The sequence below is a fragment of the Furipterus horrens genome, unplaced genomic scaffold, assembly GCF_987537825.1.
Source record: "Furipterus horrens unplaced genomic scaffold, mFurHor1.1.pri manual_scaffold_12, whole genome shotgun sequence".
Classification (NCBI taxonomy): domain Eukaryota; kingdom Metazoa; phylum Chordata; class Mammalia; order Chiroptera; family Furipteridae; genus Furipterus; species Furipterus horrens.
This window is the reverse complement of record NW_028327182.1, coordinates 24,801,278-24,819,524: the sequence shown is the minus strand read 5'-3', so window position 1 is coordinate 24,819,524 and position 18,247 is coordinate 24,801,278. Positions and strand designations below refer to the sequence as shown.

Sequence of the window (18,247 nt, the reverse complement as noted above, 5' to 3'; positions counted from 1 at the left end):
ACATCCAGTTATATAATATTATTAACACTTTGTTTTCCCTATATTATATATTTTACTATAAAGCAATTTCATAAAATTCACATTTAAATTAAATAAATATTACAAAATGAAGTTAGCACTTGAGGTCCTAAATAACTTCGTTTAAATTAAATTGATTAATAAAATAATAGTTTGTAAACAAAAATCAAAATTATCCTGTTATATAATTTTTGGATTAGTCAAATTTGCCCACTACTAAAAAATGCTCATTAAACATATGAACATAATCAATGACATATATTTCTAAGTATTGTTTACATTTTACAATTCTTCTTACAAGACTGTCTTCCACAACTAGTCTTTAACAATTCTTTATTACTGATTTTTTAAATTCTGCATTATCCTTTCCTCACACTACTCTTTAACATTTCTCCAAGAAGGAGAAGAGATGGGGCAGGAAATGTATTACAGACTTGTATGCATGACATTTGGCTAGAATATTTTGTCTGGTTGAGAAATGTGAGAGGAGTACAACAGTAGCTACAATGTGCCCAAGAATTAAATTCAAGCACACAGTTTAAAGGAATCAGAGATCAAGCTATCCCTTTAGGGTATCAGGAGCATGCAATCTACTCTGGCTTAAATCGGTTTTCCTTGTTGGGTAGCCATAACCATCCTTTATCTGAGGGAGACAAAGCATTTAAAATTAAGTGCTGAGTGTTCTCATTATAAATTTCCTTTCACAAACATGAAAGGGAAGTAAACTCAACAAACATAGCAAACCAGGCAAAGTGGTAATTTATGGAAGTCTAAGCAGGGTGTAGTGACAAGAGTTGCTTTGTTTGCTTGTTTAATTTAAGATTTTTTTTTCCTCACATGCTATTTGAAGAGAGCATCAACTCAATTAAATTTTAAATGAAAAGTATTAATGGCTATTTAGTATTTTAAAGGTATGTATTGTATAAAAATATATAGTCAGTGCTTCAGTATTCCCAACTGCTAGGTAATGCTCAATATTGTGAGACAACTGAGACGTGTCTGAAACACCTTGGAAATGTTAAATATTAGACATGGACAGTATTGTATGTGTTTTTATTTAAATAAAAATGATTTAAAAATTGTACTTAAAATTGCCAAGTTATGAAATTGTGAATTTTCAAGCTTCGGGATGATTTTAAATAGTGCTATGATTAATCACAAATAATTCTTCATTTAAACGCCATCTACATACTTTCCTCAGGTTACTCATGATTTGTATTAAAAAAAATCAATTGTAAGAAAAATTTAGATTTGATGGCAATTAGCATTATATCAACAGAAGGTCATATTTTTCACTTCATGTGGCAATAAGTAAATATAAGTAACATTACCTCTCATATTAGTTAGAAAGAAATTTGAGTAACTTCAGAGCTAATTGAAAAGACATCGAAATATCATTGGGAAAACTGGATCACGTTTTGATATTGGAGAAATTTTGTTGATCTCCATATTAAGGTGTTTTCATTTCTATATGAAATAATAAGATTTGACTAACTTTCCAGTAACGTGTTTTCATTTCTGTATAAGACAATAAGGTTTGACTATCTATTCAGTGCTGCATGCACACACACACACAATGTTTTTTGTTAAGAAAAAATGGAAAGGTATTGGTATGATGGAAATATACACCAGATTATTTATTTTATTTGATTTTAAATTTTGTCTTTATTAAATAAATAATTTCAACATCATATGGAAAATATTAAAACAATATTTTAATTAATAGATGGTAATAATATATACAATATATAAAACCAGTCTTCAAATATTCAGTTTGTGAAATTGAGAACAGAATTTTCACATCTAGTAAAAGCCTAAAGTTTAAAACTAATATTCTGGTAATATGCCTGCATAATTCATGTCATTTGAATTAATCCAGTAATAAAAATTAAAAATAATTTACTTTTAATTACAATAAAATATGCTAAAGGGAGTTTAGAATATTCAGTCCAGGTTGCATATATTGATGTATACTTTTAATACTAAAGCAGAACTTTAAACATTTGAGCTCCTAGTGTATGCATTTATTTCATTCAGATACTTGGTAGTAAGTAGAATCTATCTTAACATTCTTTAAGTATTAAGTCTTTAATTAACTTCACCCAACCTTTTTTTTTTTTTTTAAGCAAGGAAGTTTACCCTTCACTGTGATTAAAAGGTAGCTTGCTATTTGGCAGTTTAATTTTCTACCCCTTTTCTTAATACCATTGCTATGGACAACTTCCTTTATTTAAACCTTGTACTTATCAGTTCTCTACAGGACCTGACACTTTGCTAGTAACCCTGCAATCCCATCTCCCGTATTTGTTTGAACTCTATTTCCTTATGCATCAATGAACACAGTATATTTTAAGTATGTCAGGATAGTAGGGACTACATAAGAGATAAGTCAGAAGGAAATTTTTATCAGTTCGAAGACAACTTTAAAGAACAATGAACCTCGGAGAATTCTTTAGAATATATTAAATTTCTTCTTTTATTTTCACAATGTAATCATCAATTTTAGGTTAGACAAAATCAATACAGTTGCCTTCTAAATTCATTGTATACCATTTTCTAATAAGGAAATATTAGACTGTATACATTGAAAGTATGTTCATACCCTCTTTCCTCCAAAAGCCAAAGGGTAGCTAATTTAAACCCAAACTGGAAAGTCCCTTAAAGGCAGAGAATATGTGTAATCAGCATAGCATCTTCTAAAGCCCCTCACAGGCATGGCACATGATAAGCATATAGTAAAACTTAAGAGGCATTCAATGCACTCACAGGACAAGGATTATTAGTCATTAATGTGCTTGAATTGTCAGGCACCATTGCTACCTGCAGGTAAGCAGCATTCATTTGCAAGGAAGCATGAACCTAACTAGTAGTGATCCACTATACAGCAATTAGGGAGTCTTTTAAGCTAGTCAAACTATTCTGAGGATAAGATTGTCATAAGCCACTCCAAAGAACTCCATCATAACACATATTTTGTTGCTTTGGAAAAAATTTATTTGTTTTTTTTTTCTGTAAGATGGCTCTAGTAGAGCTTAACTGTCTTTAATTTCACTTGAAACAATTTTGCTAGATTGTATTGTGACAGCTGTCATATCAACGTGCATTAAAAAAAACTTTTTCAAAAATGGTAAATTTTTGTGTACCCATTTTAATACTGAAGATGGAATGAAACAGGCAATATTTTTGGCATATTATGCTTTATTATTTTAACACCTGTCAGAATGGCTTTCATTAATAAATCAACATACAACAAGTGCTGGTGAGGATGCAGAGAAAAGGGAACCCTAGTGCACTGTTGGTGGGTATACAAACTGGTGTAGCCACTGTGAAAACTAATATAAAATTCCCTCAAAAAATTAAAAATAGAACTGCCTTTTGACCTAGTGATTACCTTGCTGGGAATGTACCCTAAGAAGCCCAAGACACTAATTCAGAAGAACCTAAGCACCCTTATGTTCATAGCAGAGCTATTTACAATAACCAAGTGCTGGAAACAGCTGAAGTGCCCATCAGTAGATGAATGAATTAAAAAGCTGTGGTACATTTGCACAATGAAATATTTTTCAGTAGAAAGAAAGAAGGAATTCTTACTTTTTGCAATAGTTGGTAAAAGACAAATATTATATGATCTTACTTGCAGAGGAATCTAATGAACAAATGAGCAAAACAGAACCAGAGACAAGGAAACATACAACAAACTAACAACTGCCAAAGGGAAGGGGGTAATAATGGAAAGAAGGGTAAGGGGTTAGTCCGTGGATAAATGACACGAGGACCTGGACAATAGGTGTGGGCGTTAACTGGGAAGAGGTACTGGGTGGAGGAGGGCAGAAGGAGAAAAATCAGGACAGCTGTAATAAAATAAGAATTTAAAAATGAGAAAGGTAAAAATGCAACTGAAATGCAAAAAGGAAAAAAAAAAGATTTGTGCAGTATATGGAGAAGGTGCTATGTCTGATTGGATGTGTCAAAAGTGGTTTGTGAAGTTTTGTGCTGGAGATTTTTCACTGGAAGATGCTCCAAGGTTAGTATAGTAGATCAGTTGAAGTTGACAGCAATCAAACCGAAACATTAATTGAGAACCATCAACGTTATACCACATGGGAGATAGCTGACATACTCAAAATATCCAAATCAATAAAGTTAATGGTGAAAATGAAAAATGTGTCTTTTATTTTATGGAAAAAACTAAATGGATATTTTGGCCAACCCAATCTGAAAAGGCATTGATTGATTGATTCAGTAGAAAAAAATGGCATTCAGTTTGTGTTTTGACATTTTATTCTAGTAATAGATTCAACATCTAACTATTAGTCTTTGTCAAGTAACTTTATATCATTGAGTAGACTGACTTATGAACTACAGAGTATCTTAAGCACTGAAGAGTTAATTTTTTGTCCCTCATATTATTTCAAATAAGACCAATAAAGTTATGATCCATTTCATGACAATTTTTGTCAATGCTCAAAAAATGTTTTCCAAGAGAGATATTTATCTGTAAAATTTATAATGTTCAGGATGGAATTCTAAAGTTCTATACAACTCTAAATTTTTAAGTAATTTGAAAATAAAATGATAAAAAACATAAATGTATTTTTGTCTTTTCTCTTCTGACTCCATGCTCCTGAGATGTTCTGTAGAATAATTTCAGAATAGTACAGACTTCATTATTCCAAATCATAGACTTTAGCAGTAAGTCAAATAATATCCAGGTTTTTTTTCTTAGATAAATAAAATTACAGAACAAAGAATCCATAACATGCAGGAAAATGTATAAAAAAAGCTGTTAAGTTCATTTAAAACTATACAACTGAGAATGCCATCCAATGGATAGTGATACATAGAAACTATTGCTTTGGAAAACAAAAGTGATATTTTTTTCACTATGTCTTGGTCTAATAATACTATTTCTTATCAAGTTTTTTAAAGGTCTATGTCATTCTAATCTGTACTCATCTAACTCAATTTATATTTTATATTCTAGTCCCTAGTGTAACCTTCTTTATGTGATAAGTAATCAAACATTTTTAACTGAATCATGGATTGATTTAGAAAAACTGGTATACATTCTATAATTACATATTCTTTGTATTACAACTAAATATTCAAATTTTAAATGTAAAGCAATAGTTGTAAAAGGGCACTACAGCAGGTTCTCAGTAGCATAATGTTTTAAATAATTCTGATGCGATATCCTAGGAATTTACCCCTTGTTTATATTAATTAGCCTATGCTAAAATTGGTTTCAGTATGTGTCATTTCACTTATCATCACAAAACCTACCAATAACTTTAAGTGAGAACTTACTAATCTTTATAACACATCCTATTACTTTAAATGGGCCTTTGCTCTATATGGATGGCTCCCATTGCATTCAGATTTCCTAGTAAAAAGCTATGAAAAACTAAATGGAAAGCATTAGAAGAAGGAATGTTGAAATTACTTAAACATCTAATTAAAATTTTAGAAAAATGATATGAACCTCATGTTAGAAATACAATGATCTCTAATGTCAGTGTAAATTTTTCTCCCCTTTTCATCCTTGAGCTGTTACATTGTTTAAAAAGTATTGATCTTATATGGAGCCCTTTTTTAAAGGAAAGTAGGTAATCTTATGTTGCAATAATTAGTCATTATTTTAATATTTGAGTATTTACCTTTCATGTTTCTAAGAATGTTTCCTTTAATTTTGTCAACACAATGATCTTACTGAGTTTCTTTACTCTGTCTACATATTTCTGGTGTTATTTTTTTTATTTCTATAACTGTTCCTTTATAAAATATTCCATTCCCTTTTACCTATCACCACTACTGCACTCAATTTTGATACTCAGGTCATTTTTTCCAGTTATCAGAAAAAATAATCTCCAAATATTTGTTTTAGTTCTTATTGAAAATCTACCAGGCCCCTGGTCCACTTTTCTCTCATTCTATTTTGCTGGTGTAGGGGAAAAGTGGGGCAATTATGAAGGGTGTCTCCTATATCTTACCAATATAAATTTATACTAAATGAAATTCTTTAAAAGGTTATCCCTTTCTCTTCAAAAGATTATTAAACCCTATAAACATTGAAGCTTATATCAGTCAAAAACTTATTCTAATCTGCTTTACCCATTGTTTCTTTTTATTATTTCCTAAATGAAAGAAATAAATTAGTTGTGTACAATTTCTAAACCTTACAAACTTTCTAGACCTCATAGAAAAAAAATTTTGACATCATTTTGAAACACTTTTACTTATACCTATTGAACAAATTACATTTACAGCTAATAGTTGGCTATCAATTATTGACATAGTTGATCCTCCTTAGTTTTTTCAAAGCCTCTCAAACCTCAAAATTAAAAATATGTATATTTCCAAATGGCTGACCCTTTAGTATCTTACTGCTTATGCATTTTTATCCTTCTCTATAATGCATTTATTTTCAGCCTTCTACAAAATATCTTAGAGATCAGCTAGCAAACTAGCAAGGTAGACACATATACCTATTCTTCCCTTTCTATTCTGTGGCTCACCTGATCTCTTCTATTTTTATAACTGGTTACATTGCATGTTGCAAAAGATAGGTACACGTTTTATTCTATGCCTAAAAATGCCCCCACATTAGCTTGTAAATTATTCCCTCATCTAGCGCATTTCTATAAACTAACAATCAGGAATTTAGCAATCGCCAGGAAGATAGAAGTATCAGAACAAAGGCCAAAGTGGTAATGGCAACTTAAAGGCAGTTTTGGATCCCATCTGCCTTTAAAAAGCAGAGCCAAATCTGGGTCATTACATTCAGCAGGAAGATTTGAAACACCTTCCAATTTGTGCTGTGCAATGATGAATGTCTTTTAACCTAGTTCTGCACAGGAGGAATGCAAGGCTGCCAGGCAATGGAAGCTGTAGTGTTGGATCTATGTCTTTCTGTTGCTAGAAGGATTCCTAATGTAAGACTCAGGATTTGTTTCTTTCCAAGAAACAATAATGTGGTTATGTTTGATATCTCTTGATTGTGAGGCCATAACCTTTTACTACTATTTCAGATTGTATGTAAATTGAGGCGAGATGGTCTTTATGCCCCATCAACTTGACTAAAATTTAGACACACTTCTTCCTGCCACTAGGTCTTTGAATTCTTTTTTCTTAAAGGATTTACTTTAGAGCTTGTAATTGCAAATTATTTCTCTATTCCTTTGAGATGTGAATCATTTCAAAAGGCAGTTGCCAGGTTCACCTAGAAGCTATCCCTTTGAAATGCCAACATCAAGGGAGGGGGCACCCAGTCTCTGAGTTTTGTGAGAGGCTAGGAGCATAAATTGAGTGGGCACCCTGTTTCAAGTTGTAAAATAACATTCTTTCACAAAAGGAGAAAGATTACTTTTCCTTTAGGTACAGCCAATTAGCAAACACAGGTGGCCTGTGCTGTCTCCCTCCTGAGCACTTAAAAGCTCCCCCTGTGCCCTTTGTTTCAGCAGAATTATGATTTTTCATTTTTTAATTAAATAGGGTGATATTGGTTAATGAAATTATACAGGTTTCAATATAACACTTCTACAATCCATCATCTGTATATAGCATTTTATTTTTACCACCCAAGGTCAAATCTCTTTCTGTTATCATGTATTTGACCCCCTTTACTATCCACACACCCCCTTCCTTCTGGTAACCACCAAACTCTGTGTTCATGAGTTTGTGCTTGTTTATTTTTCTAATTTGTTCACTTATTGTTTTCATTTTTATATCTCATTTTTACATCCCACATCTGAGTGAAATAATATGGTTCATGACTTTTTCTGTCTGATTTATTTCCCTTGGCATGATGAATAAACACTGAGTTCTAGTTTCTCCCCCTGATTGCAACAGCCTTCAGTAAAGACATGCTTACTATTTAACTTTGTCCAGGACAATATTTGTCTTGACAAAATATAATTTTAAAATCACTGAGGCTGGAAAATGTCTAAGTCTTCTCATCACATTGCTGCTTTGATTTTCAGTACCTAAAGCATGTGCATTTTTCTTTTCATAGAAGCTTCATTTACTATTATATTGGTATCAGCAAACTCCTCTCTCTATGTAAGCCAGACTCTCAAAGGAGATAGATTCCCAGTAATCCCAAGGTCTTTTGCTTTTAGGGGCCGATATTCAAACACCATCTCTTGTTTCACCATGAGCAGAAATACTGAAAAATGCAGCTCCTTAAACTAGGGTCCTGACGCTTTGATAATCAGGCCCCAGTCTACCTTTCTTTTTATCATTCAATGATCAAGAGTTCAGGAAAAATGACTCACATTCCATTCCTAAAAATATCCATTCATACTATCTTCCTTCACTATTGTCACAAGATTTTATTATAATGTCTCCTCTTATCTCATGAGTCTTGAAAAGCTCCTAAAATATTTCAAATGAATGTGAACCCTGATAATGCTCTGAACAGCAGGTTTTATGTCTTCTAACTCTCTCAACATTTCACATTATACCTTATTTATTTCTTCATCTCTTTTCTGCACTTGTATCTTGAGCATCTGAAGGGCAAAGACACGGCTTACTCATTAGTTTATTTTCCAGAGATAGAGCTAATACTTACACATTAAGCAACATTCAACAAATGTTTGCAAAATTAGCAAAATTATTTGAATGTACTAAACACAATCAGGTGCAAAAGCCAGAAGAGAGTGTCAATATAGAGGATCAGAAACAAACTGCTTTAAAATATAGGCATTTTCACAATTTTAAGTATATTCATGTCCATTTCAACTAAGTTTATAGTGTCTACATTAAAAAGGAAAAGGGCTCATGGGCAGGGACAACAGTGTGGTGATTGCAGGAGGAGAGGGGCATAAGGGGACTAAATGGTAATGGAAAAAATACAATTAAAAAAAATCAATGAAAATATATAAATAAATATTCTCTGAAGGTCTTAACATTACAATAGAACATTATAAAAAAGAGTTATTTGAACTCATCTATTCCAAAATGATTGAAAAGTAGAATCAACTTCCCTTTCTAATGCTCTAAATATGGACATAAACAAATTCTCATTTGATAATTAATAACCTCTCTGTTCCTCTTCCAAGCCCATCTATCTACTATTCATTTTTAGAAGCCAGTTTAAATTCTGGCTTATAAAAGTGGAAGGAATTTGGTATACAGATACATATATATATTTATAATTTCAGTGACAAAAGTAAAAGTTGTTTGACTTTTCCATGTTAGTCTTTCAAATTGAAAAAATAGAAGATACAAGCTGTATTTTTCTTTTAGCTTTAAATATTGCACTCAAATTCTAACATTTACAAGACATCAATGTGAAGCTATAAATCTTTTACTGTACCTGTATATGCAAATTGGACAAGATCCCAGAGGGCATTGGGATCTATGCCTTCCATCTTGATTTCCTCTTGCTTGGCTTCACAAACATCACTTGTAAACATGGCAGCAAAATAGTCTGAGACTGAGCTCAGAACAAGCCTGAAAGAGTCCAAGGATCCATTTTAGGCCATGAAGGTAAAGCATCAAAACGTTAAGTGCCAACAACAATGGAGTGCAGAGCAACCTATCTATCCATCTGCTTGTCATCTGTATATGTCTATCTATTAATCCATATTACAGTGGTGATTGTACTTTTCAAAACTGATTTAGGAAATGCTGTTTGAATCTTTGGTTACAGAGCATTCTCTTACATTTTCTTCTGTAATTTTAAATACACGCTTCCTTTCACATTTAGTTCTTGCATCCTTTTGGGTAGAAATCCATTTTATTTCTCTCTACATACTCACCCACTTTTCATTAAACTATCTACTAAATAATTCGATTGCTCTAGTAAATTAATGCTCCACCTATATCATTAATTTGAGTCCTAAATGTCGACTAATCTCTCTTTGAGAATTTTTTTCTGCTTATTTGCTGATTCTTATGTCAACAGAATATTTTTATATATATAAAAAATATATTTATAAATATATTTTTTATACTTCCTTATCCGATTCTTCAGTCAAAATTATACAAACCTCATCAAATGAGGTTTTAGATTTTGTATAACAACTTAAAAAACAATTAATTTCTCTTTTAAAATGTTCTGAAACTTACCTGGAAAAAACATATTGGCTTGGCTATTTTGGAAAAAAGGTAACATATCAATTCTGTTTCTTTAAAAAAAATATTTAAAAAAATTTTTTTTAGAGAGAGAAGGAGGGAGGGAGAAAAAGAGGGAGAGAAACATTGACGTGTGAGAGAAACATCAATCATCAATCAGTTGCCTCTTGCGTGCGACCCAACCGGGAGTGCCCTGACGGAATGGAACTGGCAACCTTTTGCTTTGTGGGACAACGCTCAATGAACTGAGCCACACCAATCAGGGCTCAATCCTGTTTTAATTATTGAATAATACATAAGACATTATTTATGTGCTCTGTTATTTCTTCATCAATAATTACATTTTACATTTTTCAAGAATATACCCATTTTATCCAGATTCTGAACTTTATCAATGTGTATATTATTCATAAAATTATTTTTGGGTTGCCCTGGCCTAAGGTGGCTCAGTTGCTTGGAGCATCACCCCATACAACAAAAATGTATGGGCTTGATCCCTGCTCAGAGCATATTCCTGGGTTTGGGAGGGAAAACCGAGTGATCTTTCTCTCTTACACCAATGTTTCTCCTTCTCTCTCTCTCTCTTCCTTCCTTTCTCTCTCTCCAACATCAATAAACATACCTTGAGCAAGGACTTGAAAACTTTATTTAGAAATTATGTTTGGGGTTAGTTCTACCAGTGTATTTCATTTGGTTTGTTCCGTGTTAGTCTTTTTATCATCTTTTGTTTCAGTCATTAACATTTTAACTACATCTTTTCTTGTGTGAATGTGTGCATGCTTCTCTTGAATAGAGACCATTTTTTCTTCAATTAAGCCAGACATTAAGTATAATATTTGGGGCATTGAGAGGTATACATATAGTCTCTGTCACATACATTTAAAAAATGCAATTGATTAAAAATGTAAAAATAAATTTTAGCTGATGATACACACAAAACAAGAAGCATTACCCCCTGAATAAAACTTTTCTGACTCTAGAGATTACAATATTTATTTTCAGCTAATAATATCTATCATTAAATATAATATGTTTAAAAATGTTCTAAGTACTTTATAGTATTATAATTCTGCTTATCCCTCCTCTTAGTCAAGAATACTTTTAAAGAAGAATATATATGTGAAAGGAAAATTTTATTTTATTCTTCACCTTTTCTGGTGCATTTTATTCATTTCTGAAGAAATAAATTTCAATTGGGTAACATTCACAGATACTTATTCAGTATTTCTTGTAGTTTATATTTAATGACCAGAAACTCTCCCAACTTTCATTTAACTCAAAATGTCCTTATTAAGCTGCATCAAAAGATATTTTATAAAATTTATTTTCAAGATATAAAATTTTAGATTGAGAGAATTCTTACCTTTAGGACTAGAAAAATAAGTCTATTATTATATAGACTTTATTCTTACCAACAGAATATCAGCTTTCCTTCATACAGTTGCTGTCCTGATTAACTATGTTTCTTGTATCTAATTATTTTAATTTTTTTTCTCTTTATCTTAGAATTTTAGTTATTTAGTTTTGATATTTCTAGATGTGGTTACATAGTATTTACTTTGCTTATGATTTTCTGAGCTGTCTGGAGCATAGGTGGATCTTTTTTTTAAATCAAATTTGGGAAATTCTCTACAAATAATTTCTAATTTTTTTCACTGAATTCACTGTCTGAACTCTTTTCAGAATTCAAATTGCACATGTTTCAGTAACTGACAATGTCTCAAAAGTTGGCTGACTTTCACTTCATTTTTCTCTTAAGCTTTCTTTTATTCTGTTTCACTATAGATTATTTCTAGTGATTTGAATCTTCCAAATAGCTCTTAATAATTTTGTTTCCTTTTTCATTATACTTACCTTTTCCTATAGATATTTTAAATTCTTATTCACAATTGCTTTAATGTCCTGTGCTTATAAGTTTAACACTTGGACCATGTCTAGGTTAATTTGCATGACTGATTTTATTCTTGACAATAGATTATATTATCTCACTTTTCCTCATATATGTAAATTTCAGTTGTATAATGAACATTGTGCCCAAAAAATGTTGAGGTTAAGAAGAAAGTGTCACTCTAGTTGTTTTTTTAAGACAACTTTTTAATAACTTTATTGAATAAAAAAGTATATGTATTATTTTTTTTCTGGTGATTTTTTTGTTGTTTTAATGGGAATGAAGATTTTTCATGTACTTAAAAACCCTAAGTGGAAATTTAAATTTAAAAATCATTGAGTAAAACACTTAATAATATTTGATGATTCTAAGGAAATAGGGAACTGTAGTTAAGAGGTTTGTTTTTCCCCTCTATACCCTCTTCTACCTCTCTCCCTCCCCCTGCCTCCCCTCACAGAAATCCCCACACTGCTGTCCATGTCCATGAGATTTTTTTCTTTTTTGCTCAATCTCTCAACCCCCACTCAGCCTCATATCACCTACCTCCCTGACATTTGTCAGACTGCTTCCTATGAGTTTGTCTCTATTTTTCTTGTTCATTTTGTTCATTAGATTCCACACGAGTGAAATCATATGGTATTTGTCTTTCTCTGACTGGCTTGTTTAATTTAGAATAATGCTCTCCAGGTCTATCCATGTTGTCACGAAGGATAAGATTTCCTTCTTTTTTATGGCTGAGGAATATTCCATTGTGTAAATGTCCTATCATCAACACATAAATGAACAACAAGTGCTGATGATGCTGTGAAGAAAAAGGAATGCTTCTCCACTGTTGATGGGAATGAAGATTGGCACAGCCACTGTTGGAAATAATTTAGAATTACCTCAAAAAAATAAAAATGGAACTGCCTTATGACACAGCAATTCCACTTGTGGAAATATATCTAAAGAAACTTGAAACACTAATTTGAAAGAATATATTCACCCTTATGTTCATTGCAGCATTATTTATAATAGCCCAGATTTGGAAGCAGCTCAAGTATCCAAAGTAGAAGAATGGACAAAGAGATGATATGTTATGGAATTGTGCACCGAAAAACTTCATAATTTTGTTAACCATGTCACCCCAAAAATTTCAATAAAAGAAAAAAAAAGAGGGTTGATTTAAGAAGTCGGAAAATTCTTTCTGCTTAGAGTAGACTAGAAGAAATTAGTATATTCTTGAGACTCCTCAGGAAAGTTACTCACTGATGGAAAAGAGAGTTACAAATACAGAAAGGAAGAAGTTAAAAACAAAAACCCTATGATGTCTGAATATTAAAAAATGGAAATAATTATTTTGTGTATGTGTTTAATATAAGGATGTCCATGTGCATATACATTCAGGTCTCCTTGGATAAAGCAAAGACCACAGGGCTGGAATGAGAAAAGTGCAAGGTAAAACTCGAACACCTTTTATTCCAGAAAACAATGAAATGCTCAAAAAATGATGGGCACATGTGAAAAGAGTAAATGTGATAACTACATCTGTAAACTGAACAACGGTAAACTCTGATGTACTTTTCTTTCTAAGAATCTTGTAAGAAGAAGGAGAGGGAGAAAGGTCAATACAGAGCATTACTATTAAAAAAAAAATCCATGCACTAAAAGACAAATACCATATGACCTCACCTAGTACAGGAAACTAATGAACAACACAAACAAATGAGGAGAACAGCACCAGAGGCACGGAAACAAGGAACAGACTGACAGTGACCAGGGGGGTGGGGGATGGAAAAAGGGGGAAAGAAGGGGAAGGGTCTAGACAAGGAAGAAGTATAAATGACCCATGGACATGGACAGCAGGGTGGGGACTGGCTGTGGGAGAGGGGGGAGGTGGACAGGGCAGGGGAGAGCAATGGGGGAGAAAATGGGACAACTGTAAACAGAAAAACAATTTAAAATAAATAAAATAAAATTTATGCTTTCAAAGCAGGAAAAAAATCTTTTTAAATTATTTATTTTGCAATTTTATCTTATACACTTTGTTTCTATGTAAGTCAAGGGCATGGTGAAAGTTCACCCCCACAAATATAGATATTCCTTCTTTATATTTTTTTAAAATATAGTTTATTCTTTTAAGAAGCATTTTATGGAATCTGTGATTTTGTGTATTCTATTAATATTAACTTTTAGGGTATTAATATGTTAGAACTATTTGGCGTTATCAGTTTGTGACATTTATTTGGACAATTTGTAATTAAACATGTCAACACTTTATATTCTCAAAAGATAATAAAATAAATAAGACACAGTTATATTAAAATATTTATTATATAAAATAAAATAAATTATAAAAGTAAATATTTATTACATACCAATTAGATAACTTAATATCCAATGACCAGTTTTATTAATAGAACTGAATATAACACTGTGTGATATGAAAATAAACTGTGATAAACCAGAGGGATATATACCTTTCCTAATGCATAAGAGGTATAGTGAGATAAAATTAACCATTTCAATCTTACACATATTAAGGTTTGATTTACAACAGGGACATATCCATATAGAGAAAAGTATTATGAGACCTAGAGAATTCAATCTTAAATACTTATACAAAGTCTTTTCCATAAACTATAACATACAAAATATTGCTAACTCAGTAAGAGAAGTGCAGAACACTTTATAACACACTTAGATTTAGTGAATATAAAATTTGCATTAAGTTTTAGAAGAGGGATGTAATGAATAACAGAAAGTAATATCTTTATATGTGCACATGTAGTTTCTATTAATGCAAAGGAAGCAGGAGCCAAAACTGTATGTATATATAAATGAATAAATGCAGCCATGCTGGAAACTCTCTTACTGAGGTTACGACAAATCTATTTCCTTAGAAATCTATTACGTTTTTCTAAGCCCACTCTGACTTATTGTGGTGTTTGACATCGTTGACCTCCAGCTCCATCTTTAAATCTCCTTTTAGCTAAGGCAGTACAGACTTCCTTAGCTCAGCTTGCTTCTGATTCACTGTCTTTGCTTCCTTCTCTTAATGCCTTGACCTTTTCACTGATCCAGGTTTTGAGCCAGGCGTATAAATATTTGCCTTAATACTCGTCGTTTCAAAATCATTCTTGAGTATGGCCTTAATGGTACTTTTAAATCTAGCCTTGGGCCTGCAATGCCTATAGGAACTTCTCACCAGATATCCCAGCATTTCAGATGCCCTAAACTAAATCAAAGTTTTCCATGTGACCTTTTTAATTTTCATTTTTACTCCCCTGTTTCTAATTGGTGCACCACCAATATATTGAACTTTCAGAGTAGATACTATAAAATTATAATTTATCTCTCCTCCTTCATTACCTATATCACATAAGACACAAAATCATCTTTCCTTTTGTATTGGACTTTGTGATTGCCCTGCCCAGAGCCCTTTTAAGAGGCACGCTGATAGGCTCAGGACCAGTGATGTCACCAGCTACCCCGTCTCTAGAATCTTGAATGGCCCAAGAGGATTGGCTCCCTGGGATTTTATGGGCTCTTGCTCCTCTTACCTCATTCCCCAACCTCCCCCCTTCACTCTTCACTTGTGGGTGGGCCTAACGGTAATGACTAATAGAACCCGGATACAAATATACTACCCCTTTACCTTGGGTTATGACTAACTAACTGCAGCAAGCCATGCTCTAGAGCTTCTCAGGAGTTAAAAATGAAGCAAGGCTCCCACTGGGACCACATCCCTGACTGCTTCTTCCTCAATCCTATCCTGCTTCCTTTCTGAAGACACTCTTTAAATAAACTGTGCACACTTGAATTCCGGACTCTGGGTCTGCTTCCAGGAAATCTGACCTATGACACTCTTCTTCAAAATATTTCGCAGTTAGTCTTTCCTGATATTTATATAGTCCTCATTTTCTGCCTAGATTAATAGAGCTATTTTTATAAATTATGATAGGCAGAGTATTGTAGTTGTTAATGCATTACTTCTGCAGCCAGGCTGCCTGGGTATGAATTCTATTTTTACCACTTATTAATTAAATGGTGAATGTCTTAATATCCTCATTTCTTAGATTTGTTTTTTCATAGATAAAAATAAAGGAAATAAGGGTTTCCTTTCTTTTCAGGTTAAAGTGGGATAGTATAAGCACTTCAAACAGGACCTGACATATTTAACACAGTGAGTGTTAACTGACATTATTATTATTCACTTAATTATGTCATTCCCCACTTCAAGAACTTACATGACTTTTTAATTATACCCACCATTTCAAATACAAGGTCTATCATAATCACTTCTGTCCTTTTATGGCTTAATTTTGCACTATTTTCTACAAACTATTCTACTTACACTAAGCCAATGTCTCACAATTTTCATAAACACAAATTATTTACTTTTTCTATACCCACACTATTCTCACTATAAAATAGCATACCTGTTCTTTTCCTGACTGACCTCAAACACATTTCTCTGAAAATTTTACATAATACTCTATCATATGTTATTCATTTCCTTATCTGATTATCTATTGCCCCTGGAATCAAAATAATATATTTCAGTTGTGGTTATTTGCAACTATAATAATTTCCTTAGTTGTTCTACTGGATATTCTGCCTTCCTCAAGATCATTTAAAAAACTTCCTGAGGAAAGGTATCATGATTTATATTCTTTTGTATCACCAACAGACTATAGACTAATGTTATAATATGTTTGGCAAACATTTATTTTAATACATACAGGGAAAGATGCTTTATGTACTGCCGAATATCAGTGGTAGACATAAAGAGGACATTAAAATAATATGTAAATGGTTTTCTTTCCTCTGGTGTCACTGAGATATTGACATGTAACACATGTAAGTTTAAGATATACACTATGATGATTTAAAAAATCTATATATGAGATCTCTCCAAAAGGTATCTATCCATGTAATATCATAAATAGAGATATTTACTGAAGAAAATACTAGGTACAAGAAACATTGTACATATAGGACAATGATGCCTCAGTCCCCTTCAAATTAGGCACCCTGGGACCTCACACAGTTCTCCCTATCACCAGCTGCTGCCCCTTTGTACTTCCTTGAATCTCATCAATAGTCTGGGTCTGAAATCTCTTCCCTTTTCAGAAGTGATTTTAGTTTTGGGAAAAGCCAGAAATCACAGGGCACCAAATCTGAGCTCTAGTGGGACTGAGTCATCTGGGCAATTTGATGTTCACCAAAAAACTCTGTATGAGACATGATGCATGAGGGGGCACATTGTGGTGATGAAGCTGCCAGTCACCAGTTGCCCACCATGGCTGTGGCCTTCTGAATGACCCAAATAGTTTCCGTGGAGGAATGTTCAAGTGTAAGGCAAAGTTTGATGTAGATTTGTTGCTCTAATTGCTCAGTCATTTTGTATGTGAAGGCTGCACAGTATACATGCTCACTCAATGGCGCCTAATGCCCCTGCTGACTAGTAAAGTGAAGTCATCATTGTTCATGCATGTGTATTCCGGTCCACTCTCCTTGGTTGCCAGGATAATAATAGTTGGACATTTTCTCAACAAACTTCATATTAGGAAATGATTACCATCATATGTATTAATAATTGTTATAGCCAGTTAATACGTGGACCTTTTAATCAAGATATAATGACTACCTTTGTCTTCTGTTACTGTATTGGCTTAAAGTCTATTTTGTCTGATAGTGTAAGTATAGCTACCCTGAATCTCTTTTTGTTTCCATTTGCTTGGAATATCTTCTTCCTTCCCTTCACTTCGTAACTATTGTTTGTGTGTCTTTCAAGCTGAAATGAGTCTCTAGCAGGCAGCATACAGTTGGGTCATATTTTTAAATCCATTCAGTCACTCTGTCTTTTGATTAGAGAATTTGATCCAATTACCTTTAGAGTAATTATTGATAGGTTAGGAATTATACTGTTATCTCACTGTTTTCTGGCTGTTTTGCAGTGTTTCTTGTTCTTTACTTCCTCTCTTGTTGTCTTTCTTTGTAAATTGATGAGTTCCTATAGTATTATGCTTTGATTTCCTTCATTTGTGTGTGTGTGTGTGTGTGTGTGTGTAACTACTATAGGTAGACAAACATAAAACATCCTATAAATATGTCTATTTTAAGTTGATAATTACTTAACTTCAATTGTGTAAAATACTCTACCCTTTTATTTCCATCCCATATTTTATGTTCTGATGTCACAATGCAAATGCATGTTTTTATACTGTGTATCCATTAACTAATTATTATAGCACTAGTTTTTAACACTTTTGTCCCCTA

The 18,247-nt window shown here is 32.6% G+C and overlaps 1 protein-coding gene across 2 annotated transcripts in view; it reads right to left on the bottom strand.

The window, feature by feature from the left end:
• Positions 1-18,247, bottom strand: part of KLHL1 (kelch like family member 1) — a 323,324-nt gene that overhangs the window by 190,740 nt on the left and 114,337 nt on the right. For both annotated transcript variants that reach the window (XM_090257994.1, XM_090257995.1), the window contains one exon: positions 9,335-9,471. In XM_090257994.1, the coding sequence (XP_090114120.1) occupies positions 9,335-9,471 (137 nt within the window). The remainder of the gene's footprint in view (positions 1-9,334; positions 9,472-18,247) is intronic.